The sequence below is a fragment of the Larus michahellis genome, chromosome Z, assembly GCF_964199755.1.
Source record: "Larus michahellis chromosome Z, bLarMic1.1, whole genome shotgun sequence".
Taxonomy (NCBI): domain Eukaryota; kingdom Metazoa; phylum Chordata; class Aves; order Charadriiformes; family Laridae; genus Larus; species Larus michahellis.
In genome coordinates this window covers 26,352,103-26,378,032 of record NC_133930.1, presented here as the reverse complement: position 1 = coordinate 26,378,032, position 25,930 = coordinate 26,352,103, and the positions used below count along the sequence as shown (strand labels likewise).

General features: G+C 42.5%; 2 protein-coding genes across 6 annotated transcripts in view; one reads left to right on the top strand and one right to left on the bottom strand.

Annotated features, from left to right (window-relative positions):
- The window catches only part of PDE8B (phosphodiesterase 8B), an 80,783-nt gene extending 61,054 nt beyond the window's left edge, over positions 1-19,729 (top strand). For both annotated transcript variants that reach the window (XM_074569259.1, XM_074569258.1), the window contains exons 12-22: positions 2,359-2,436; positions 3,341-3,417; positions 4,653-4,817; positions 5,591-5,636; positions 6,067-6,202; positions 7,929-8,127; positions 9,068-9,285; positions 10,531-10,666; positions 13,225-13,392; positions 14,924-15,053; positions 15,575-19,729. In XM_074569259.1, the coding sequence (XP_074425360.1) occupies positions 2,359-2,436; positions 3,341-3,417; positions 4,653-4,817; positions 5,591-5,636; positions 6,067-6,202; positions 7,929-8,127; positions 9,068-9,285; positions 10,531-10,666; positions 13,225-13,392; positions 14,924-15,053; positions 15,575-15,690 (1,469 nt within the window). In that variant the 3' untranslated portion in view covers positions 15,691-19,729. The remainder of the gene's footprint in view (positions 1-2,358; positions 2,437-3,340; positions 3,418-4,652; positions 4,818-5,590; positions 5,637-6,066; positions 6,203-7,928; positions 8,128-9,067; positions 9,286-10,530; positions 10,667-13,224; positions 13,393-14,923; positions 15,054-15,574) is intronic.
- The window catches only part of WDR41 (WD repeat domain 41), a 43,780-nt gene continuing 20,286 nt past the window's right edge, over positions 2,437-25,930 (bottom strand). Inside the window, exons 12-15 of one of the 4 annotated variants that reach the window (XR_012584852.1) lie at positions 24,043-24,176; positions 21,772-21,912; positions 20,554-20,796; positions 2,437-3,511 (exon numbers count right to left, since the gene is read on the bottom strand). Coding sequence is in view for 2 of the 4 variants with exons in the window: in XM_074569260.1 (XP_074425361.1) it covers positions 20,644-20,796; positions 21,772-21,912; positions 24,043-24,176 (428 nt within the window). In the remaining 2 variants the exon portion in view is untranslated. Of the gene's footprint in view, positions 3,512-20,378; positions 20,797-21,771; positions 21,913-24,042; positions 24,177-25,930 lie in introns of those variants that run through there. The other 3 variants (XR_012584853.1, XM_074569260.1, XM_074569261.1) reach the window with 3 other exon arrangements.

The following is a 25,930-nucleotide window of genomic DNA, read 5'->3' as shown; positions in this document are numbered from 1 at the left end:
TAAAGGTGTGGAACATAAGGGGGTAATCTCTTCTTCCGATGCTGTGTGATGCTTGGAATAACCATCTTCCCTGAAGGAGGAGGCCGTAGAGGCCAATTCTGAGCTTGTGATTCCAGTGATCTGCGCCAGGCGCAGCACTGCTGTCTTATTCTGAGTGAAAAGATTCTCGCGCCGTCTTACCTTCTGGCAGCCAAGGCCCTTCCCGCTATCAAACACTGGACAATGTTGCTGTGCAATGTCAGGCAGCTCCTGATTTTCACATGGGAGGAGGATACAACTTATCAAGAGCACGGGAAGTGACTGCGTGACATCCCCTGCTGTTTCAAGTAGCACAAGAATATGTACGAGCATCAGAGAGTCTTGTGATGACAATAATGGGTAGGGGGGAGAAGAGGTTATATATGCAGTTTTGCATCCTTCAGAACCGACCAATCATGTGTTAAACTGTTTGCTCCCGTGTCCCTGTAATAAATGCAGTTTTTGTTTCTTGCTGTTTCTTTCTTGGAAACAGGGGAAGGTGAGAACACCTGTAAATTAAGCTGAAGAACACTTGTTACTAATTAACGCATAGTTACTAGCTTACTAATGTATTTTGCAGGTAATGTGGGGCATTTAGGTTTGCTCATTATTGTCACAGATTTCAGCAGGACTGGGAAGCCACATCCCATGAAGCATGCCGATGACTGCAGTGCAGTGCGAATGCAGGCAGCCTTAGAGTCAAGTGGTGTAGGTTATCCTTCCCTGCAGTCCATAGTTGTGCCCCAAGGATAAATTCCCAGAGCCGTTGGCATGTACTGGTATGTGATGAGGGCAGAAAAACAATCCATGTGGATCACGCCGTTTACGATGGTGTAACACATCTGGATGGGGAAACATCCTGCTCACCAGGTGAAGGAAATTATTTTTTTTTAGGCACTTAAATATTTTCAGCTGAAATTGTAGCATGGCACTTGTGACTCTCTAGGTGGCACTAGTAAAGTTTCCAACTTGCTAGTTGGTATTTAATACAAGGAGAGTTGCCTTATCTGATACTGCCACTCACAGCTATGTTTATGTGTAAATGTTTGCTCCCACTCAGGTGCCTTGTGTTAAACTCCTCCAAATGTTAATGCAGGAAAGGGGTTTGAAAGAGAAGTCCTGAGAAATAAATAAATAAAATAATTTAATATGGATTAGTTATTCCCCACTCTTAGCTGTTAACAGAGGAAAATGCTTTCCGTTTCTCCAGTCTGGATTACAAAAACATGAAGAGGCCCAAGCTGTCTTGTAAATCTGTGGTAAAGAAAATAATTAAGACAGAAGCTGTATTTCAGTCACTTTTACGATGGATATATTTTTAATTCTGGAGAATTGTATACTAACATTTTCTTTTGCTAAAGGCAGGCTGCATACATTCTGTCTTGTAGCACGGTTATGCAAATTGGTCCTTATATTGAGAATATCAATTTTATGATATTTCTGATTCTTCACATGGTGGTTTTCTCCTTTTGAAAGGTTGCTGGGCCCTATGATCTTTGAGTGGCATTTCAGATACTCTGGGAATAGGTACCACAGAGACTCTTGCAAAGAGGTGCATGAATGCATGATATTGCTGTTTTTAAACATAAGGGAGAGTACAGACTGTAATGTTTTGGAGGAAAATGAAATTTTACCAAATTTTTTTTGTGAGGCTATCCCCAGGCTTTTCATCCAGCTATTGCATTTGTCTGGATGTCTTGCCTTAGCAAATGGCAGTTTCAAGAATGACAGCTTGGTGCATGGCTAATTTTCATTGCAATTGAATTGATTGTTTATAATCATTCTCAGTATGTTGGATTTTTCTTAAACCCAGGGTACAAGCAATTACTGAAATTAAAAGCAAAAGCTGTCTGAGTCTGAATTGTGCTTGGGCTGGAAGACTGTAGACTGAGACAGGATTTTTCTCACTTGCCTAAATTTCTAGACAGTTAAACTCAGGCTTGTTCAGTGGTCGGTGGAGAGCAAAAGGGACTTGCAGGAGGGGTTCAACCCACCTGCCCGAGATATCTCTCCTAAAGCAGGATCTTTGACAACTACCTTAGACAAAGACAGCCTGAAAAACTGCTGCTTTTAGGCAGCTAAAATTAGATGAAGTGATTCCCCTGTTCTATAAGGCATCTTGACTTCTTCGTGAAACAGCTTTCCAGGTGGCTTTAGACAAGTTGCTGTAAATTGATAGACATCGATTCCCTTGTGTCCAACGTGCAGAGGTTACAATATTCCCCCCATTTATGTGGTACCATTAAGATCATTTAATTAAATGTTCAGAATTTTAGATGGAGAGGGCTCTGCGGAGATCTTACTTGATGCATTTTTAAAGCTTTTGGTTTGTATTTACAGAACCCCATTCCTTCAAATGCAAGAACAGAAGGAAAGACTCAACTGATGTTAAGTCAATAACATCTCAAGGTAGCGATGGTAAGAAAGTAAACTGCCAAAATGGACGTTATAAATAGAGACTTGCTGTGGGCAATAAAAACAGAGAATGAAAGAGGAACCAGACAGATTCACAGCTGCTCAGAGATTGCTCCAGTTTTTATAACTGCTGTAAAATTTCTTTATTCTGATTTGCAAAGCAGTGCCCCAGCACGAGCACCAGCATCACTCCACAACGCCTGCGGCACGCAGTGCCTTCACAGGGAGGGGGAGCGTCCATGCCGCGGGGGGGGCAGCCTGCTGAGAGGGTGCGTGGTGAAGCATTAGTTCCACTGCTCTTGGAAAGCTGCCGCTTGTGCTCCCGAACCAGCATTTTGTTTTCATCCGTGTGGGACACAAAGGGACCTGTTGCTGCTGGTTCCTTGAAAGCAGTACTTCTGCTCCTGGTCCCACTTGTGACTGCTCACTGGGGCTGAGCAGGGTGGGGGCAGAGATTTCTTTCTGCCCCAGTACGTAGTGAGAGAAGCACAGCTTACGGGGAGCAGGAATGGGTTTCATTAGAGCAGCTGTATCACTGGGATGAGAGACGTACACACGTACACTCACAGGAGAAGCCACGTCTGGCAGAGATCCACTGCAAACAAAGGGAGAGCGGTAGGTACTGGGCATGAAGTTTAATATAGCTTAAGTATGGCTTCATTTCGGTTTAGCCAAAGTGACTGATGGACAGAAAAACTGACAGCAGTGAGGGGTGGCTGCAAAGGAGGTAGACAACAGTGCAAGAAATTAAACAGTAAAGCAAGAACTTGCAGGAGAGCAGAGGAGAAATAGGAGATGAGGCTGGATTTTGTCGTGCTCTTCCCCAGTGACAGCCTTCTGCACTCTTTAATTGCTGTCATCTGGCTTACTCTCTGCAGTACATTAACGGTGCTCTCTTTAATGGCAGCTCCAAGTTTACAGACCCGACGGTATTCTTCCATGGCAAGGATCCACTCAATGACAATAGAAGCTCCTATCACAAAGGTGAGTCCTGAGCACTGCCTTTTCCACAAACTCAGACTTTGGAGCTGCTCTCATAAGGAAGTATGTAGGTTGTGGCAGGACAGCCAGGGGTTTCCTGCAACTCATATTTAACAGAATAATTTAAATAATTTTTTTTCTTACCTTCTTTCTGCATCTCATCCTCTCATTCCAAATTCTAGTCACAAGGAGGAATATTAAAAAGGGGAAACGGGTGTCCTTGCTAGATACACTGCTTATGGCAGGAAGGGACGCTGCTCTGTGGGGCCGTGCACGTGTAGGAGGGAAATGTGCTTCCAGTCCCACCTTTGCTTTTACCATTGATATTTATAAGATAGCATGCAGAGGAGAGAGCACCTGTACCACATTGTATCCCTCCAGTTTCCTGCAGTCTTTTCTTCACTATCCACGTTATACAAACCCTGCTGTCACAAACCAGCTGCACAATCACCTGTCCAGCAAACCAGGGTGCCTTCCACCTCTCACCCTCAAACCACTTTTTTCCTCTGTCCCCATCTTCTCTTCCTGGCATCAAGCTCTTTACTTCCCAGCACCACCATGCCCATCAGAGCAACTGGCTCCTTTCCTTTTCCTTCTCCCTCAGCGCACCCCGTAGGGAGGCCTGTAGTGCCTCGGCGGCAGTTTCTGGCTGCTGGAGAAGATAGCACTGGGGCTTTCTCCCTCAGTCCAGTGTGTGGTGCTGCTGTGTCGTTGCTGTGTTCCCAGGTTGTGGCTGAGACTTAAGGTGGGAGGCAAAGAAGAGCCACCTCTTCTCCCTCAACCACAGCCCAGCTGTTGCTGCTCTCTGCCCTTCATTTTCACAATGAGACAATTAAGGTTTTTACATCCAATATCAGGATATCTGAATTACATCCAGGAGTTCATTTGTTTCCTTTTTTCCTCTGAGGATGGAATGATTACTTCTGAGCAGCCCTGGTTATGCTGAAGGTCTGGGACATGACTAGTTTTCGGTCTCCCCATCTGCAGTTATTTCAGATATTTCACACCCTTCTGCTTTCATTTCCCAGGAGTTTGCCAGTTACAAATAGCAGGTGGATACCAGGGAATCAGAGCACAAATTTACATTTTCAGAGTTGTACCTAAATGACTGTGGGGGAATTACATAGCATTTGCTAAATGGGAAGTACCATAATCAAGCCAGGAATAAAGATTTTGTACTAAGAAAAGACAAAAGTGCCATTCACTCTTCCTCACCTGCCTCCTTAATCTGTTTTCAGGTTATTAACATAATTAATGCTGCCCAGGAAAACAGCCCCATCACAGTAGCAGAGGCCTTGGACAGAGTTCTGGAAATCCTGCGGACAACAGAACTTTACTCCCCTCAGCTAGGTACCAAAGATGAAGATCCTCACACAAGTGATCTTGTTGGAGGTCTGATGACTGTGAGTAAAATTAGCAAAGATTAAATTACTGCTAACAGTGTCCTAGATCACAGTTCAGTGCTCTTCTGTGCTAAAATTTCATAAGCACTGGGATGGGGACTCGTAATTCATCACTACTTCACTTAAGTATTTTGGTCTCTCTACTAACAGGAGGCACCAAGATGTAGTAAGATATGGCCACGCCTCAGGCCATTGGGTGCATTCATCCTCATACATAAGTGAACGTGATTGCCACTAGAAACTATATCATCCAATCTGATTTGTCTCAAGGAGATACTTTCTAGAAAGCCTAGAAGCTTAGATAGGACTAGAGGGATTGCTCTACAGCTGGTCCTCTGTAAGAATGAGGTTAATCAGGTTCTGACTTTGGTCTTGTAACAGCAGCCAGAGACAGACCACCTAGATTTCGCCTTGGTTTACCTGATTTTTTAACATACACTGAGCTAATCCCTGTTAAAATAATATAAAGAAAATCAAAAACAGATGATAGTGGATAATTTGAATGATGAAATACAGCAGGTGCCAATGAAAGGGTCAAGGAGGGAAATACACTATATAGTTAATAATATCCTTTCTGGAGATCTCATACTAGTGTTCCTTAGATCCTTTCATGCCCGTTTTGAAAGACCTTAAAAAAAGGATGGCTCTTGTGGTGCTACAATAGGAGCAGTGCTTTTAGAACCCAGGAATATTACCTAAAGTGCCTGTAGTGGTTTTGCAATTAATGATGCATGGATATTCTGCCTAAAACTTAAGACAAACTTGCTTTTCAGGACGGTTTGAGAAGACTGTCGGGAAACGAATATGTGTTTTCTAAGAGTAAGCCACCACTTTAAAATTCCTTTTGCATGTGTGACTTCTTTTGTAGATGTTAGTGATACAGAGCTCCGAGCTAATTTGCAGTGGGATGTATGTCCTTGGAAATGGTTGTCTGAGTGACTGCAGAACAAGTGCTAGACTGCCTCCATTTTGGAGTTGAAGCAGGTTCAAATAATTAAAACAATACATTTCAAAATGTAGAAATTCAGACCAGGAAAAAACCTAAATTGTCACTTAAAGAAATGTTCACCAGTCTTTTTGGTTTATGTCCAAATTCTCTGTAATAATATAAAACATATACATTATAGTCTTTGACATAAGGAAAAGAGTTGTTTTTCTTGAAAGAGAGTTGTTTTCTAAAAGGAATTCTGCATGTTCAGAGAGGGAAATAATCCAGAAATGTTGTAATTCCCAAATTACATTTCAACAGATATGAACCTGAGCCATAGTCACCTTTCAGTGCCAAACACCATCAATGATGTTCCTCCCTGTATTGCACAGCTCCTGGATAATGAGGAAAGCTGGGACTTCAACATTTTTGAGTTGGAGGCTGTTACAAATAAAAGGTACTGGACTCCTTTCCCTGTGCACCCACAAAAAGGTTGTTGAGGAGCTGTAGCAGAAAGCTCTTTGCTCTGGAAAAACTGAAGCAAGACACAGCAAATCTGAGAGAGATGTCTTTCTTTTACTCTGTGTGTGTGTTGATACCACTTGTCCCAATTAACAGGCCAGGCTCACACCATGGTCAAGATGCACGGAGAGCCCTGTGCAGACTGTTGTCTTCCCTGACAGTGTCTGCAGCCCTCCAGGATTGCTTCCCGTTCAACTTCTACCTTGCTTGACTCCCACCCACTCTGTCCAGGTGACGCTGATAGGCACAGTCCAGTGTTGTTACATGCTTCGTGTCCCACAGATGCCCTTTTTTCCTGCCAATGCAAATGGTCATGCTGGAAAAAGCAGGCCTCTCCCCTCTCTCACCTAAATAACCCTATGATTTAGGAAGCTGTGAGGCAACTGTGGCTTTTCATTATAGGGATAAAAAACTGGGATGGAGGATAAACCAGTGATAGGATCAAGAGCCTGAGATTTTAAAGCTTACAACGGAAGAAGATGCCAGTAGTTTCGAGGTCATGCAGACCACAAAACCAAACATGTTATCCATAGAGAAAAGTGATTTTCGTTCCAGGATGCAAAGAATTGGAGAGACTACCGTTCCTCTTGTACTCTGTTTGAAGAAAATGGCCATTTTTGGAATTTGCATTTGCGTGGTTTTAATTTGCAGATGTTGGCTTTTGGTTATGCCTTTCTCAGCTCAGTAGCCTTGTAGATCATCTTGCAGGAGTCAAAAAATGTGACTGATAGATAGATAGATAGGACCCTGTCACAGGCAACACAGAGTAAATGACAGACCACGGTGGATTTGGATTTAAGAACCAACAAGATCAGAAATTTTGCCCTACTTACTGTTTCGCACACAGGCTCGCTGCTGTCCTGCCCAGCATTGCATTCACCAGACATCAAATTCCCTCTCCAGCTGGGAGATCACTGCTGGTAGGATTCAGGACACACAACTTCTGTTTGGTCCAGCCCATACCACCCTCCCACACCCCAACACACACGCAGAGCTACCCGCTGCCTGTTAGCATTTGGAATTCAAGGGGCAGGGGGGTTACTGATGGCAGACCCCCGCCTCAGCTCTAGGAAGTGATCCAGTCCTCCTGAAGCTTGAAGAGTTCACATGAAATAGTAACCTGATGCGAAGAGCTGAGAAGCATCAATATACTTTGCATATTGCCAACTTCAAATAGTCAGGAAATAGAAACCTGGATGCCCTGAAGTCATAGAATTCTTTGAAACAGTAAACATTTGATGTTTTTTGTCTTAGGGCTTTTTAGCCTTTGGGACGTACCTCTGTCATGTTCAAAGTCTGCTTTTTCTCCTCGGGAAAAAAAATGTATTTTTGATTGATTGACAGATACTAAAAACATGAAAGACCTGAGTCTTTAAGAATTTTTTTCTGAAGCCGCAAGAATTGGTGAAACTCTGGTGGAACTGCACCATTTCTGCGAAACATTATAATAATGTCTGAAAGGATGACAGATGTAATAATCTGTAACTTTGGCCAAGCTTTCGAGAGTTTACAGATATGCAATTTAAAAATGTTTACCATTCCCTCCCCTCCCCCCTTTTATTTTTATGGCCTTGTTGATTTCTTTGTCAAACCCACCACACTTTAGAACATCAGAAGTTCCTATTTTACAGCTGTGCTTTTTTTCTTCTGTTGTTTTTCAGGCCATTAGTGTATTTGGGCTTAAAAGTTTTTGCCCGGTTTGGTGTCTCCGAGTTTTTAAACTGCTCGGAAGCAACGCTGCGAGCATGGCTGCAGGTGATTGAAGCCAACTACCACTCCTCCAACTCATACCACAACTCCACGCACGCGGCAGATGTCCTGCATGCTACCGCTTTCTTTCTCAGGAAGGAGAGAGTTAAGGTATAACCAGGACCTAGGAGTCCTTTGGGCTAGGATTTCTCTGTGTTTACCATTTTATGTGTGTCATTCAAAAGTCAGATGTTTACTTAAATAATGGTCCTGGCTTCATAAAGTTGCTCTGCCCCGAGGTCTTTTCCTGTGATGCCTGCAGGCCCACACAGTTTCTCTAAGTCTGTTTATACAAGTAAGGAATTTACATTTTTAAGTAGCAACAATGGGGGGACAAACCTGGCTCTTTTCTGTCTCTTGGTAACTCGCTGTTAGTAACAGCTCTTGATAAAGCTTTGTGCAAGCTTTGGAGAGGGAGGTGCTGAGCTCTTCTCCCAGGTATCCAGAAATGGGACACGTGAGAATGGTTCAAAGCTGTGCCAGGGGCGGTTTAGACTGGACATGAAGAAGCATTTCTTTTTGAAGAGGGTGGTCAAACACTGGAACAGGATTTCTAGAGAGGTGGTCGCTGCCCCAAGCCTGTCAGTGTTTAAGAGGCTTTTGGACAACACCCTTAACATGTTTTAACTCTTGGTCAGCCCTGAAGCGGTCAGGTAGTTGGACTAGACGGTCGTTGTAGGTCCCTTCCAACTGAAATTTCCTAGCCTAGCCAAGCCTATAACACACAAACTGTGTAGGAGCAGTCAGGCAAGCACACAAAGTGGAAGGACACCACTAGAGGATCCATCCACCATTAGAAGATTTAATGCAAAGATATTGCTTAGGTGACAGGACAGTAAAAAGCTTCATTAAGGAAAGAGGATTTGAGTGAGGGTAGGAGAGGGAGTTTTGGAGTAGGTAACCTGTGGGCACAGTGAGTGGAAAACAGCTGCAAGGAGGTGGAATCCCTCATGCACTCAAGATTACACTTGCGTATTTGTGGGTACCTGGAAATTGGAATTATTTACTGTAATTTTTGTACCACTTCATAATTTTTCTCTCTTCCTTGTAGGGAAGCCTTGACCATTTAGATGAGGTGGCTGCGTTAATAGCTGCCACGATTCATGACGTAGACCACCCTGGACGGACCAACTCTTTCCTGTGCAATGCAGGCAGTGAACTGGCTGTCCTTTACAACGATACAGCTGTATTAGAGAGTCATCACACAGCACTGGCATTTCAGCTTACAACTAAAGACAGCAAATGCAACATTTTCAAGAATATTGATAGGTGGGTCTGCTGGAGAAGGGGAGCGTGACTGTGTGATTGCTTGTGTGGGGATTTTATTTTGGGGCAGATTGAGAGCGTATCTTCTAAACCAGAAAATATAATTTGAATAGAGGCATTAATATTTAACATCTTCCAGAATCCTAGGTAGACGTGATTTTTTTAACACACACACACTCCCCCGCAACCTCCAATTAGTGTTTTTTTGGAAGCATATAGAGATGTCTGATAATCTTTTACGGACGGATTATGTCAGCACAGTCTAGTTGGCAGCCTCAAGGCTGCATCTTGACCCACTCACTGCCTTTTCATTGTAGCCAGACACCGCATCCTGTGTCTGCACGTGGCCCCATGCTGGCTGGTACTGCTGCATTCACATGGCATGGAAAGGGGTGGCAGTGGAGGGAGCTGAAGCTCTGGGAAAGCTGGAGGAACCCTGCTGCTGGGCATGCATGTAGCCTAGCAGTTCCCATTGCATCAGCCTAGGGACAGGGTGGGAGAGAAAGGGACCTGAAAGGGAAAGGGCCTGACCCCAAACAGATAATGAATCTGTCTATCCCACCATAACACTTTTGGTTCTTGAAAAACCTGAGATTTGCGTTCCAAGCTAACATACAGTGAGATGGAAATGTGTTGGTGCCGTTCCTGGAGAAGGTGTCTTAGTGTTGCAGCATTATTATATGTTGCAGGCCTCTTCTCCCAGGTGAATAATGACAGGACCAGAGGAAATGATCTGAAGCTGCGGCAGGGCAGGTTTAGATTAGATATTAGGAAGAATTACTTTACTGAAAGAGTGGTCAGGCACTGGAACAGCCTGCCCAGGGAGGCGGTTGAGTCACCACCCCTAGAGGTGTTTAAGAGACATCTAGATGTGGCACTTCAGGGCATGCTCTAGTGGCAGAGACTGTAGGTTGTTTGGTTGGGCTCGATGATCTCAAAGGTCCTTTCCAACCATGAAGATTCTATGATTCTATGATTATGAAACTGAATTGTAAATTTTTATTGACTTCAGGGGAGTAGTTTTCATTAGGTAAAAATAACAGAAGAAAAGCAATACAGAGCTGGAGGAGCCCAGAGAGGCATGATCTAGTCCATTCCTCCAACCCTAGACCGTTCATAACTCTGAAGGTGCTGGCTCATGTGGATTAGCCCCCAAGCAGTGTTCTGCAGCACTGTCTGGGCAAGGGCGAGGCAAGGACAGAGCTCTGCCTGGCAGGCTTGTGAGCAGGAAATATTTTTCTTTCCTAGAAATCACTACCGGACATTGCGCCAGGCCATTATTGATATGGTTTTGGCAACAGAGATGACGAAGCACTTTGAGCATGTGAACAAATTTGTGAACAGCATCAACAAGCCAATGGGGTCTGAGGAGACCAGCTCACACGTAAGCGCTTGCAGGACTTTATGCCTTCATACATTTCAGTGAAGTTCTTCCTACTACTCGTAGGAAGTAATTCAGTAGTTCTTCTACTACTTTAAGTATCATTTTCATTCATGTTGTATTAATTTGCACTGTGGTAATGCCCAAAACACACAACTGGATTTGTGGCCTCACACCTCAAAGTGTGAAAAGATACTTTTATTTTCTTGTTTTCTATGTCTGGCTCTCCCCTTAGCTCATTTAAATATTTTTTAAGCCTTGGTATCAAAGCCACCTGGTGTTCACAAAGCATGCGAATGGGTGCTTTTGTACGTGCAAAATTCTGTGCATGGAGCCAGGTTGGCACTTGTGCCTACGGTCCTGCTTCCAAACAGTGGGATTTGCCTAAACCTGGGATTGTCGCTGAGGAACCTGCCCTGGCAGTTTTGTGTCTAAGTAACCTGGAGCCTTCAAGCCACAAGGAATAACTCCATTGCTCCCTGAGACCTCTCCACCCCATCCCCATTCCTGATTGTACCAAGAGATGTCCGGCCTTTACTCCTATCAGTTATACATCCTAATGCTCCATCACCAGCCAGGGTATATTTCTAAGATGCCTCCGAGTTTCCCAGCCCTTTACCTTCTCCTGTCGCCTTTCAAGGTTGAGCGCTCAATTACTGACAGGGTTCTCCAGGGCAGTGTTACCTAAGCAAAGACCATCTTATCACAGCTCAGTGAAAATAATGCTTTCCTAGAAACATTGAAAAAAAAAAATCAGGTGAGTGATATTAAAAATAAATAAAAGCAGTTTCTGTCAGTTCTCCATAACTGGACAGAAGGTCCACATCAGTGGGTGGCATGGAACTACCCGCTTTCAGGTTTCTCTGTACTTAGATGTGGACCAGGCAGCAGCTTGTTCCACCAATTTCTAAAAAAGCCCTCTGAGGTGTCACTGGGAAATGTGGCTTCTCATTGTTCTTCATTTCTCCCTGTGACAGCTTAAGCATTTTTCTGAAATGTTTCCTCCATCTCTACCCTTTTAAAATCTCTTTCGTTTTCTGGCATGCCCGCATTGGCCTGTAGGATTTAGATTCACAGCTGTCACTGAAACCATGGTCTTTCCAAGCTCTGAACGCACTTCTGGGACGCTCCCTTTTATCCCATGAATGCATTTGTTCCAGCACTTCATAAAGCGCTTTTAAATGCTCTCCATACATTCTAGTACAATCAGCTTTTCTAACCTATAGAAGACATTGTCTTTGACTCACTCTCCTTTATCTTACTGGTTTATAGCAGAGAGTATTTTAAAATGTACAAGAGTTGGAGAGCAATAAAAGTGGAGCACAGAACCACCTGTATTTTTCCTCAGTATTAGGTTCCTTATTGTTAACACTGGCTCTTCCTATTTTTGATCTTGAACAGCAGTTAAGGAGCAGGGTTAATTTGGCAGCTCTTTGCTGGGCTACCCATGCTGAAAAAAAATTAACTGCTAAACATAAAGTTAGAAGATTAATGCCTGAATTGGCAAGAGTAACTGCAAACTATCTACCCATAAACCACAAAGACATTAATTTAGTCGTGGTGGTAAAAAGTATTTATGTTCAATTTTTGATTCAAGAGTTGAATTTAGCAGTGAAGGGAGGCCATAATTACACAAATATATTATTTTGAGAATAGTGTTAATGCCATGGTGAGCTGAGGTGGAGGCTTTTTATTACTCAATAAGGAACATAATATACCTGTGCCCTTCTAAACTGTTCAAGACCCAGAAGATGATGCCACAGCAGACTTGTAACAACTACTCTGTCCCCTCCACCTGCTCTCCAGAGCGGTCAATAAGCGCTTTGGTACTTTACCGCCTAGCAACAGAGACTTTCTGCAGCCAGTCTGCCACTCCTGCATTTTCCTACTGTTAAACTCATAAATTAGCTGAGACTTCATCCTAGGCGGTAACTTAAGACCAAAAATTGTTCCAGGCTGAGGGATCAAAATCCAGCACAAAGGCAGCAGTTTTATTTGCAAACATACTGGAACCACATAGCACAGACCTGCTTCTCTGCCTGCGAAAGAAACAGTCAGCTGTGCAAGTCGCTTCAGCCCGCTGTGTTTGCCTCAGTTTTCTTGTCTAGGAATGAAAACCAAACTCCAGAAACTCACCTAAATAAAGCTGCCCCCTCCCAGATTTAAGCACTCGGCAGGGAGGATGGTTTGTCAGCTTGCAGTTGGTGGATGCATCCCCTACCCTGGTCCTGTTCCAAGAGGGCAAGGCTGGGATGCAGAGAAGGGTAACTCACCCCAGCTGATAAAGAGTCTATGACTCCTTCATTTCACAAACTTCCCTAGTAATTCTGAGAATCTGCACAACTGTCATATGTAATGAGACTATCATTAGTTACTTAGCAAGGCTGCAGTCCTCAGACGTCGCTTTCTCCTCCAAATTCCTGGTGCCCTGTGTGAAATCAGAAGGCATCACGCTGGGTGCCCTGCTTGCTGCCTCATTGCAATAGAGCTGATAATGATGCCGTCGCTCCTGCTGGCAGCGATGCTGGCCACCGGCCCCTGTAACCAACTCTCTTTCACAGAGCGAAGGCAGCGACTGTGAATGTACAGCCAATATAAAGAATTTTCCAGATAACCAGACACTGATCAAGCGCATGATGATTAAATGTGCAGATGTAGCAAATCCATGTCGCCCCCTAGAGCTATGTATCGAATGGGCAGGGAGGATTTCAGAGGAGTATTTTGCACAGGTATGTATATTTTTATAATTTGACTATTATGTTCTGTAAGAAAGTGCACGCCCGCGGTTCTGCTGATCTGCACGGGGTCTGCCTGGCATCCCTATGGAGTCCACACATAGGCTTTTCATCTCCAGTCAGAACTGCCCCCTCAGTTTCATGCCGAGAATTCACCCCAGCCAACGTTAGACAGTTTGCTTACCATGAAGCTTGCAGTACAGAATGGTGGAAAGCTTTACACTTTCAGCTTTCTTCGTCTGGCCAAAATAAAAAGATTTGACTAGCCTTAGTCAGTTTAATTAGCTGAAATTCAAGACTGTCACCATTCTAGCATCTAGTCCCAATACCTTCTCTGAGGAGAGCATGAAGATCCGTGCCTGACAAAGCCCCCAGCTGAATCATCGGGCTAGCCCTTTCTCTTCTAAGATGGCACCTGAGCTGTTGTCACGGTAGGCAGGCGATGTGGCAGGCCAGTACTGCAGGCATGTGGGCAATGTAAATGCTTATCACGTGGGATCTCTCCAGACAGAACTGGAAGCTCAACTTCCTTTCTTAATACTCGCTTAACACTAATGCACCAGCTTCCTGAAAGTGAAACACTTTTCTAGTTCTTTATTTGGACAAGTGATAGATTCTTAGCTTTTATTTGCCACTAATGGTATGGAAATCATCAGCTATGACTGCAAACAGAAAAGCAGGCATGCCTACCATCCAAATTCAGATTATACATGTGATGGTTAGTTTTTACTGAAAGAAAATAGTAGTTAGTGCCTGGGACACGTCTGAATTTCATTTTAATTTTTGACCACTTCCTAGGTAAGATCAAGGATCACTTAAGCTGTATCTCTCCAGCAGCCAAGGTATTATGAGGCAACTTTAAACTGCCTACCTGCAGCAATGTGAGGTGTGAGAACTGTTCTGCTCTTCATTCACCTCATCTGGTGATTTTGGGGACTGCTCTGCTGCCAATTCCAGCATTATGTGCTGCCTATACTACTTTAAATGGTTTTTTTGTAATTAAATTGTAAGACTATTGAGGTGATTGGCAATAAAACTAGACGTCTTCCAGTTGTGGGCACAGAGCTGAAGGGCATACTCTTACTTCTGTTCATCTTATAACCCAATACAAGCAGAGAAGTAGTGAGAGCAACATCCCTCTTAATTAAAAGACAAATGGTTTGAAACAGCCATTAGAGATGTGGAAAAAGGAGAGATCAAACCTCTCCTCTGCTAAAGGACTCTGCAACCCCATTTTCCATTTTTAGCTGGTGTGCCCTAATCACCAGATTAGAGCGTTCTGTTTCGCTGGAGCTAAGAGCAATCACAGCACTACAGTAATAGAGTACTTGTGAAAGGGAAGAGATGTTGATTTCAGTCCCTGTTCCAGATGAAATAAAGCACATGAAAGTAAGGCAGTTCACCTTAGGGGTTCTAAGGTTTGTCTCGAGTCTCCTACTGCAATTCATCCAATCCCCTGGCCTTTGCGACTTCAGCGGGAAAGGCAGCAAAGCTCTAGGGGCTAACTGGAGTTTTGTTTTCTTAGACTGATGAAGAGAAGAGACAGGGTCTGCCTGTTGTAATGCCAGTATTTGATAGAAACACCTGCAGCATCCCCAAGTCTCAAATTTCCTTCATTGATTATTTTATAACAGATATGTTCGACGCATGGGATGGTAAGTACATCTGCTTTTTTCTTCCTTGCTCTGATGCAGAGATTTCTGCAGACTAAAATGAATAATCTCAAACTGGCCTTGAGTCCATTTCTTTCAGGGGCTGTACCCATACATGAGCAGTACAGCACAGGATCTAACCAATGATGCTGCTGAAGCCTGTTTCACTGCACACAACACCAGCTTTTTGAAACTTGAGCGTTTACCAGACAATCTATATAAAGAAGGAAGGAATAATGGCTTAAAACTGCTTTTTTTTGTCTAGGTCCTTTTTTCCTTTAGCAATGTATTTCTTCTGAGCAGCAGAAACTGAGACCACAGTGGTTGCGTGTTAGCACTATTTAATAAAGTGATCATACATTAAGGAAGGAATTTCTTTGAAAGAGAAACAGACTGAAAAAATCTTTCCCCTTTTAGCTTTAGCTAACAAAAGAGAGTAGGAGAATGACAACTTCAGATGAAGTTGCACTGGTCTTCTGCCCATTCTGTATACATAGTACCACTCTTTCTTCTGTTTATTTCAGCATTTGCACATCTACCTGTTTTGATGCAACACTTGGCTAATAACTACAAACACTGGAAAACACTGGATGAGTTAAAGTGCAAGAGTCTCAGGCTCCCATCAGAAAACAACAACTGACACTAAGGCAAGAAAAACAGACCTCTTGATCTACCAGTTTCACTGTGAATCACTTACTGACTTGGCTACAAGAGGGATGGTGTTTCCTTTCCAGTGAAATTAAGACTGCGTGGCAAGAAGGAGATACTTTATTCATCACTTTTAAGCTTCTCTGAATTCTACAGAAAAATGTTTTCAACAAGGCTACGTAATCCACCGACGAAAAAGTGCTCTTTGGAAATAATGTTTTGTGGCAGAAAATGTACTGCTGAAACTAATTTCTAATACTGAATATGCATTTGTCAAATCTTTTAATTGATAGAACTGTATTCACTAACACTTCCCACAACTGTTGCTCAGCCAGAGGGGTAATCTAGTCACCAGTAGAGTAAGAATAGGTTGACAAATACGCATAAACTACCCACTTATCTAGCATAAATTTGCTCCAATTCTGTTGATGTTCTTTAGCTCTCTGAATCACAGTTCTAAAGAGAACATGCACAGTAGAACAAGTAAACCTTCATAAAACTGACGTGGTGTAAAAGAAACCTTGCACCACCTAAACCAGCCCTCATACTATCTTTCAGAGCAGCACCTGTTCTCTCTTCTTATCCATGTAAAACCTTAGTCCGAGTCAAATTCCCTTAAAATTGGTCCCATAATGAAGGAAAATAAGCATATTCTGTATAACTGGTGCCATCCACATGTTTCTCTGCCATCCAAGAGATCCTACCATGCAATGTTTCATCAAATTTTACATAAAAACCATTGTGGCACTTGACCAACATCCTTTTTTATAAAGTGGTGTTTTGTACACCTGGTCATCAGTTTTATTAAACTTATCTAAATTTTACAGTAAGTCCATATATTGTGCTACTTCTAGGATGAACCTGTTGCTTTTTAAAAAAAGTTTCCAAGTTATAATTTATAACAGCATTATAATTTGTACTGCTTTTTCCCTCCTAATAAAATGATGGTTTGTTTTGTGATGTAAAAAGTATTTCAAAAGATGTAAATAAGTTAGAAATCAAACAGTTTTTCATTAGTTTTAAGATATGAAATTTATGCTAAAGCTTCCAAAGCACAAATGCATATTTTTGTACATCTCATTTTAATCACGTGCAGAACATGAACATGATTTCAAATTTTAGCCTATTCTCAGACTATTCAGTTAACAAATACTAGCAGAACTGCTGATTTTTAACACTGTGCACTCCAGGCTGCAGGCAAGAGCATCAAAGCTGTGGCTGCAGTTGAAGCAGCAGTCCACTGCTCATTAAAAGGAAAGGTCTTGAGACATACTCTTTATCTCCCCTCCGCTGTATCAAGAATTGAACCCAGTAAAGGAAAAAAAAAAACAAAACCAAAACCAGAGTTTAGATTGCTGTGGAATAAAAGTGACAATGATTGTTGTTTACTGCAGGTAGCTTACATAATGTGCCAACCTTTTTTGTATGTTTTGTACCAAGTTCTGAAACAAAAGGAAACATTCATAAAATGTATGTGCAGAGAAATGTATATAAGCTATATTTTTGTTAGAATTGTAATAGAACCTTACTTTTGTCATAGCTAAGGCAGGTTGCTGTGTATTAAAATGCTGCATTGTGTATATTTGAAGAATGGCGTTTCTGGTGAAGTATGTTTATTCATTCTTTCTTATTATCTATTGCAGCATTCTTCAATGGATTTTTATTCAGATAAGTTAAACCTCTGGTTTTTATACTGTAAACTGTTTGCTTTTACCATTCCTTTATTTGGAACTAGTGCTCTCGGTGGTTGTACCTTAACTATTCTGATGACTAAATGCTCACTGCAGCTTGCAGTAGAGAAAAGAATTTCACAAGATTCAAAGCTTTGTCATCTTACTTAATTTGATAAATACAGCAACATTGTAAGACCACATCCATGTAAAACATTTCACTTCATTATTTCTGTCACACTTCTGTCACAAGGAAGAAAATGTGAATGGTGGAAGGAACCTAAGAAATAAAGTTCAGCCTCAGTTCTGGTTCACGAGTTAAGACGTTAATGTGGAATCAGTATATTTGTTGCAAGATCCTGTGTTTCTTCCTGTAGTCAGAGACTAAGCAAAAAAAGTAATTTGTGTGGAGATATGTCCTCTTTAAGAGCAAAAGAAGTCAGCATAGATTAATCATCATCTGCCAGCTGCGTCAGATCACCTAGTCTCTAACCTGTCCGCTTGACCAACAGCTCCTTGTTACATGCTATTGTCAGTGCACAGATAGGTAAAACAACCACCTCAGAGTTACACAAGTATGAAGGGTAGGTCTGATAAAGATATTTACTTTCATGACGTGAACATATGGAATTCTATGTTACTGTGAAGTGGAAAAAAATTTCAAAGGACAAAAGTGGAAGTAAAATTTCTAATCTGCTTACCCTATTTTTGCTCTCTGCACTTCCCAACAGCAAGTGACAAGCTCTTATTTAACAGGAGTGGGTTAGTATAGCCTTACTGTGTTCACTCGCTCAAAGTTCATTTGTAAAACAAAGAACTCAATTTAATACTTGCAACTCAACCATCTTTAAAGGAAGAGACCCACGGGAGATCTATTACCAATGGAGTGTATCTGAGAACAACGGCACTTTTGATAGATATAAATATTTATACATGCATGTAGGACTATTTAAGGCTGAATTACATCCCTGTAAAATGCACAGTGAGTTCTGTGACTAGAACCGCTCAGTTAAATAGGTCTGTTTCTCTACCAGGTATTCACTTAAAAGCAGTCACATAAAAATGAAATAGTTACTCTCATGGTATAGGAAGAAAAGATAATAAAAAGGTGATGTGCCTTCTCTTTGGTTATAACCGATGACAGCAGTAGTGCCTCCAAAAAAAACAAGATTTGTAAGCTTCCACTGTAAATTTTTAGTAACAATGTGTAAACACACACTTTATATACAAGTAAACAGTTACATCTCAACTGAAACAAGGAAAAAAGAGGCAAAGAGAAACTGAGCTCTCCAGCTTATACTGGGGTAGCCAAAAACGCAACACTTGCTGATGAAAACAAGCTGAAACAATGCAGACTGACAGGCAGAAAGGCTCATACCTTCCTCCCACAAGTTTAATACCATATAACCAAAGGCATGTTATCATCAGCTGTAATCCTGTGCTGGTCTATAGAATAGCCACTCTGAGCAAAGAACATGCAGCTCAAGATGTAACACTCGCTTAACCTTCCTGAATGGAAAGGAGAGGGTAATTTTACAACTTCTTCACCATTCTTGTGTTTTTGAAATATGCCATTTTGAGCTCTACACTCAAATAAGATTAGTTATACAAGTTAACTAATGTGGGGAAAAATGTACAGCTCGAAATTTTACTGTCCTTCTGCTCTGCTTTCCAGGAAAGATTGAGGCAAGAGTCAAGAGGCAAAGCTTGGCTTCTAGGGGGCTGGGGGATGGTATGTGCCCAGGGGGGCTGGGGGAAACAAGTCTAAAAGGTTCCTTGGTTTCTTCTAGGAAGCTGGAGCTTCCTCCTTTTGCTTCTGCCTTTGTCAGGATCTGCTTATCCCTTTGGTTTAACTGCACTTACTGCAGCCGCTGGATCGTAAGTCTGTAATTACAGCCCCATAGTCTCCTGTACTGAAAACAGTTCTCATCAATTCAAAGGTAAGAAATGGCACTGAAAAGCTGCATGAGACTCACTACTAAACTGTTTAAGTGCTGGATCTTCTGAGTAGGCATGAGGACAGTGGCATTCTCTTCTACATGGCTTCACAACCACTAAGATCCCAAACTCCCTACTCCCTAGCTCTTCTCTGTTCAAATAGTAACTTACCTCTCACTATCTCATCCTCCTTCTTACCTTCTTTCTATCAGTCCTGGGTTTAACTTCACCTTTTCTTCTTTTTTTTGCTTTTGGGTTTTTGTTGCTTTGGTTTGTGGTTTTTGTTTTAGTTTGGGGTTTTTCCTACTCTTCTTTAGCTTGCAGATTACTGCTGTTATCTCAGACTTGATGAAAAAGGCATTGTGTACTTAAAGACTTGGGTTTTTTTAAACTCTAAAATACTTTTTATCCTTACAAACTCGGTGCAGATTTCTTTGCAGTCAAACTTCAGCTGAGAATTCATCTGGCAGAAGTGTTTTGCTAGTACTGAACACATCAAGTGCTACTGCTTAAGAAAGTTTCTTACATCCTGAAAATCCATGGTAAGGCCAGTGCTTCCTATTAGACACAAATTAATTTGATGAATGCACTACGGAAAGACTAAGCTAAACCACTCATACTTCACACTAGACATGGTAATGGTGCTGTATAAACTCCAGTATACATTAACCCACAGTTAAACTGCAGCTACTGTAAGCTTGTAATACTACAAGCAAGCTTGTAGTACTACACCTTGCTTTGCCAAAAATTTAAACCTGACAAGTTGGTATTGCCTACTTTTCTTTCTTGCTCTTACTCTTGGTGCAGGATAGTAACTTCAAATGCAAAAATTCTATTTGAGAACTGTTTCTTTTGTGCGTTTTTGTAGATACATAAATCTGAGTCATCAGTGACTAAAGATTAACTTCAAGAATTAAGTTACATAAAGCTGGAAGCCTGAGATATTTTTTTGTGCCTCCTTTTTGCACATAACACTGTGGAACGCCCCCATCTGCTTTAGTTATGACCCATCTAAGGATTTTCACAAATCGTGATTTTGACATTCACCCAACATGTTTTTAAACATCAGGAATAATATTAGAAAGTATTTAATGAGTCATCATTAGCATCAGTCTTTCAAGAGAACATAACTTCTGCTAACAGAGTAAGCCAAAATTAAGTTTCAACATGCAAAATACTCCTTTGAGAAGAGCAGCAGCAACTAATAAGATTCCAATATAATGCATGACATTAAGTGTAAACCTTACCGGTAGTCACATTCCCAGTAGCTCAGACTTTCCTTTATATACACATTTCACACATCCAAGTTATACATATGTAGCCTGTATTCGAGCAATTTAAAATTTCAGCTGCAAATCACCGTTTTGTGCCAATTTTTGAAATAGTGTTAAACTGCGGAGTCTAGATTCACGTTCACCATCCTTCCACAAAATAATGAGGTGGTCAGCAGAGCACGTAGCCAGTCCCAGTTCACCAAAGTACAGGAACATCTGCAATGAAACAGTTACTGTTACCATGATGCTCACATGAGGTTGTCAGCTTGCTTACATGTTCAGTGTACAGCTGGACTAAACAAATACTGTCTGAAATGGTTCTGCTGGAACACAGTTATGAAAAATAAAACGTATACTTTCTATATGTTTGAGATGTCATAAAATCCCTACATGAAAACAACTCTTAAACAGCACTTCCCACTGAAAGATCTCAGTTTAGAAAAAGCAATAAAGCCTTACAGATCGGGAAGCTAAAGTACAGAATGCTGAAGAAACTTGTTCCAAGTCAGCAGTAGAAAAGTGAGAGACTTGTGCAAACTTATTTCCTGGTTTCTTAGGAATAGAAGCCACCATTCTGTTCACTTGGGTACTTGTCCCCTTCCCACACAACATCACAGGCTACAATCACCAGCCCTGGAAGGATCAAAGAGTAAAAAACTGTGACAGACATCAGCATGTGCCTGGTCACACAGAGGAAGCCAAACCAGCAAGAACTGCAACACAGGAGAAAAGTACAGCAGCAGTGGAGGAATTCTGCAAGAGCAAGTCATGTAGTCATGCCTGACTTCAGACACCTCCACAAGGCTGCCTAAAATTAGCCACCAATTGCAGTTCAACATGACAGCCAATGGAAGCAGGTCACATGATCCCACTATGGCATGCTTGCAGTGTCCTCACTCTTCAGCTTCCTGAAGGGATCTGCCCAGGGGAGGCATTCAGGACAAGTACTGAGCCTACCTGCTCTGGGGACAGCTATGCAGTTCCAGTAGAAATACTCTGGCCAAGCCCACATCTTTGACCATCACATTTCATCACTACTCAACATTTCCAGCCTCAACTGCTCCAGTCTGCCCAGAGTTTAAAAATGGAATTTTCCGTATGTAGAACATTATGGGAAATCACAGCCACCATCATTTTAGTTACTCCTTGGCTATGCAACATCCCAGCAAAGATCCAACATATGCCTCTCACCTTCTTTGCTGTGCTTCTTGCTGAATTACACATTATGTCCTCTTTCTTAGGTAGCAGTAGTAGCCCTAATAATAGGGCCTCTTTCAACAATTTTTCAGAAAGAAAGATAATAGAGAGGGACAGAAAGCCTTGCAGAAATGCCTGTGGCAGAAAGGTTCAGGTTAGCTATTAGTGAAAAGCTTTTGGCAGCAGCAGTTCTGAAAACCAGTCAGTCTCATGAATACTTGTGAGCAAAACTACTCCAGAACCACACCACTCCTTTCTACCTGCCCTTCCCCCTACTCTTGCCAAAAACTTGTATAGAAGTCCACCGTAAGAAAGTGATTTACTACTCCGAAAGGTGCGGAGGGAAAATGCCACTTAAAGCAAAAACATACTCTATTAGGCAGACAGAAGCACAGGATGGTACCTGATTTAAAACTAAAAAGACCTCCTTAAGGCTCACAGCATCAAGGGCTAAGAAATTCCTAAATCACAGAATCATAGAACCATAGGGTTGGAAGGGACCTCTGGAGATCATCTAGTCCAACCCCCCTGCCAGAGCAGGGTCACCTTAGAGCAGGTTGCACAGGAACGTGTCCAGGTGGGTTTTGAATGTCTCCAGAGACAGGAGACTCCACCACCTCTCTGGGCAGCCTGTTCCAGTGCTCTGCCACCCTCAAAGTGAAGAAGTTCCTCCTCATGTTTAGGTGGAACTTCCTATGCTCAAGTTTGTGCCCATTACCTCTTGTCCTGTTGCTGAGCACCACTGAAAAGAGCCTGGCCCCATCCTCCTGACACCCACCCTTGAAGTATTTGTAAGTGTTGATAAGGTCCCCCCTCAGTCATCTCTTTTCCAGACTGAAGAGACCCAAATCCCTCAAGCTTTTCTTCATAAGAGAGGTGTTCCAGTCCCCTAATCATCTTGGTAGCCCTTTGCTGCACCCTTCCCAGCAGTTCCCTGTCCTTCTTGAAGCGGGGAGCCCAGAACTGGACACAGTACTCCAGGTGCGGCCTCACCAAGGCAGAGTAGAGGGGGAGGATGACCTCCCTCGACCTGCTGGCCACTCTTCTTGATGCACCCCAGGATGCCATTGGCCTTCTTGGCCACAAGGGCACATTGCTAGCTCATGGTCATCCTGTTGTCCACCAGGACTCCCAGGTCTCTTTCTACCGAGCTGCTCTCCAGCAGGTCTGTACTGGTGCATGGGGTTACTCCTCCCCAGGTGCGGCACCCTACACTTGCCCTTGTTGAATTTCATAAGGTTCCTCTCTGCCCAAATATCCAACCTGTCCAGGTCTCTCTGTATGGTGGCACAGCCTTCTGCTGTGTCACCCACCCCTCCCAGCTTTGTGTCACCAGCAAACTTGCTGAGGGTGCACTCTATCCCTTCATCCAGGTCATTGACGAATATATTGAAGAGGACTGGACCCAGTACTGACCCCTGGGGAACACCACTTGTCACTGACCTCCAACTAGACTCTGTGCCCCTAATCACGACCCTCTGAGCTCTGTCTTTCAACCAGTTTTCTGTCCACCCTACTGTCCATTCATCTAACCCAGACTTCCTAAGCTTTCCTATGAGGATGCTGTGGGAGACCTTGCTGAAGTCATGGTAGACAACATCCACCGCCTTCCCCTCACCTATCCATCCAGTCACGCCATCATAGAAGGCTATCAGATTAGTCAGACATGATTTCCCCTTGGTGAATCCATGTTGAGTACTTCTGATAGCTTTCTTTTCCTCCACATGCCTTGAGATGAGGCCCAGAGCGAGCTGTTCCATCATCTTTCCAGGGATGGAGGTGAGGCTGACCGGCCTGTAGCTCCCTGCGTCCTCCTTCTTGCCCTTTTTGAAGACTGGAGTGACACTGGCTTTCCTCCAGTCCTCAGGCACCTCTCCTGTTTTTCAGGACCTTTCAAAGATGATGGAGAGCAGCTTCTGCCAGCCCTGGTTTAGATTGCGAATTTAGGATGAAATCTGGAACAAACATGCAGTTCCAAGCTGTACCATTTGCAATCTATAAACAAACCTAATACCCCACCAGATTAGCTGTAGCACGTATGTACACATCTGCACGCACAATCCTCAGGCATCAGTGAGTGTCTGAGTTCTCATTAGAACTTTATGTTAGTACACAGTATTGTTTTCACACTGCACTAAATATACCACACAATCAACATGTTCCCAGCCTCCAAAGCCAGACAGTTACAGCTGTTTAAGAAACACTGCCAAAATTAAATTAGTAAGTGAAATTCACTTTTTCTTGTTTTTACTGAAGCTGACCTACCTGCACAGCTGATGAATGACCAATCAAATCACCCACCAGCTCCAAGAAATACACAGGTGTATTCTCCTGCATCTTCTTAGCAGCTTGGTTTGCCTGCTTGTTTGCCCTTCCAAATCCCCACATATTGAAAAACCCTGGAAAAAAAAAAAACACCCACTTTTATTTTCGCAAAAATCACAAATAAAATATATTTCTTCTAGCTAAAGAGAGAACTACAGGAATGACTAAAAATCTAAAAGCTTAACAGTCCGCACGGCAAAATGACAGAAGCATTGTACTGAGCAGCATTTCTACATGTGGATTATTCATCGTGAGGGAGGGAAGGAAACATAGCTACTTTGCTTTTTGTCCTTTCTAGATGTAATTTAGCAAACATGTTGAATTACTCACCTGGATGAGACAATATATAAATTTAAGAACAAATCCAAGGACTGCCTAAATGAACTAACTGAACAGCAAAGGTAGATGCAGGACAGTGATGTTTACCTTTGTTCTGTCCTCCTAAACTGTTAACTTGTGCAAAGAGGAGAGAAATGAGGCGCCAGTCTATCCCGTGTGTCCTGCTGGCATACAGGTAACAAGCAAGTTTCTGATGCTGAATTGCCTGTTTTTATACTGCCCACTGGCTACCTCCTTCAGATTTACAACTGTCAGCCAAACTGGAGTGTAAAGATATTACTACACGTGTTCGTTTAGATAGCAAGAACATACACATCTGTGCCACAGCCCCCAGAAGAGCTCTGTAATAATGCTGAGAGAAGTAAGAAGTACACAATGCATTTCAGACTTTCTTCCTGACTCTTCCCTCAGCCCCATCAGCACACAAAAAAAGAAGTGTGCAAGACCATGGCAGTGGTGCAAGGGAGATAACTGGAGAGATGAACAACCACTCAGGGGATTCCTTAGAATAAAAACAGACCAAATCAATAGCAGTCCACCTATCTCACTATTACATATGTTTTCTGTCAAATTTCTCCTATCATAGAAGTTACAAATTTCCAATATGAAACCAAATACCACTTGACACAATAAGAAGCAGAACTGTGTAGATCAGCTGTCACCAGCAATACCGAAGCCAGAACCCTCCTGACAAAGTGTTTCTAAATCAACCACAGCAGCAAAAAGATATTTGCAAAAATTACTATCAACAGGCGAACAGCCAGGTAGATGATATACATCAAGAAAATTATTCACAGCTTGAATAAAAAAATTCCTACAAGAGAGTAACAGCTCATTACTGTTCCCCATCCACAACGCTAATTATATTGTCCAGAGCACCTGTCCAAGACCACAACCACCAGTGCCCAAGGAAGCTTGCTGTCAAAGAGCAGCAAGCACTACACAGGCAATGTCTGTACTTGGGGAAAATGCTTCCTAAAACACTACCAACTAGCCCTAAGGACTGTGATGCCCAGAGGTAGTATGTAACTGAGGCTGGATACAGCCTCAAAGTGAGTCCCAATGTCATTCCAAGTTCAACGAAGAGATGTGGAATACACATCTTTTTATGCCAGCTGCTCATCTACAGGATTCTCTTTACCTTTTGTCACAAGGTCCTGCAACTAATTACTCTTGCATGGCAGAGGATCCAACACTATTCAGTACAAGAAGCAGCGGATCAAAGTTTTTGATAAACCAGCTAATACAACTGTAAACTCTAAATAAGGTTTATGGCACAGAACTGCTTCAACTGCACCCTCTAACTTACCATAACAGATCTTGGAGGGCTTGTACACCCATGTCTTCTTCAGTTTCCCTCCCACACCTGTTATCAGTTGGTTGAATACAGACATCGTTCGCTTCTTACAAAGCCTGTAAGCCTTTCTATTCCTATATGATGAATACCGTGTTTCCCATCATCATTTTTAAATATTCTTTTCACCCCCCA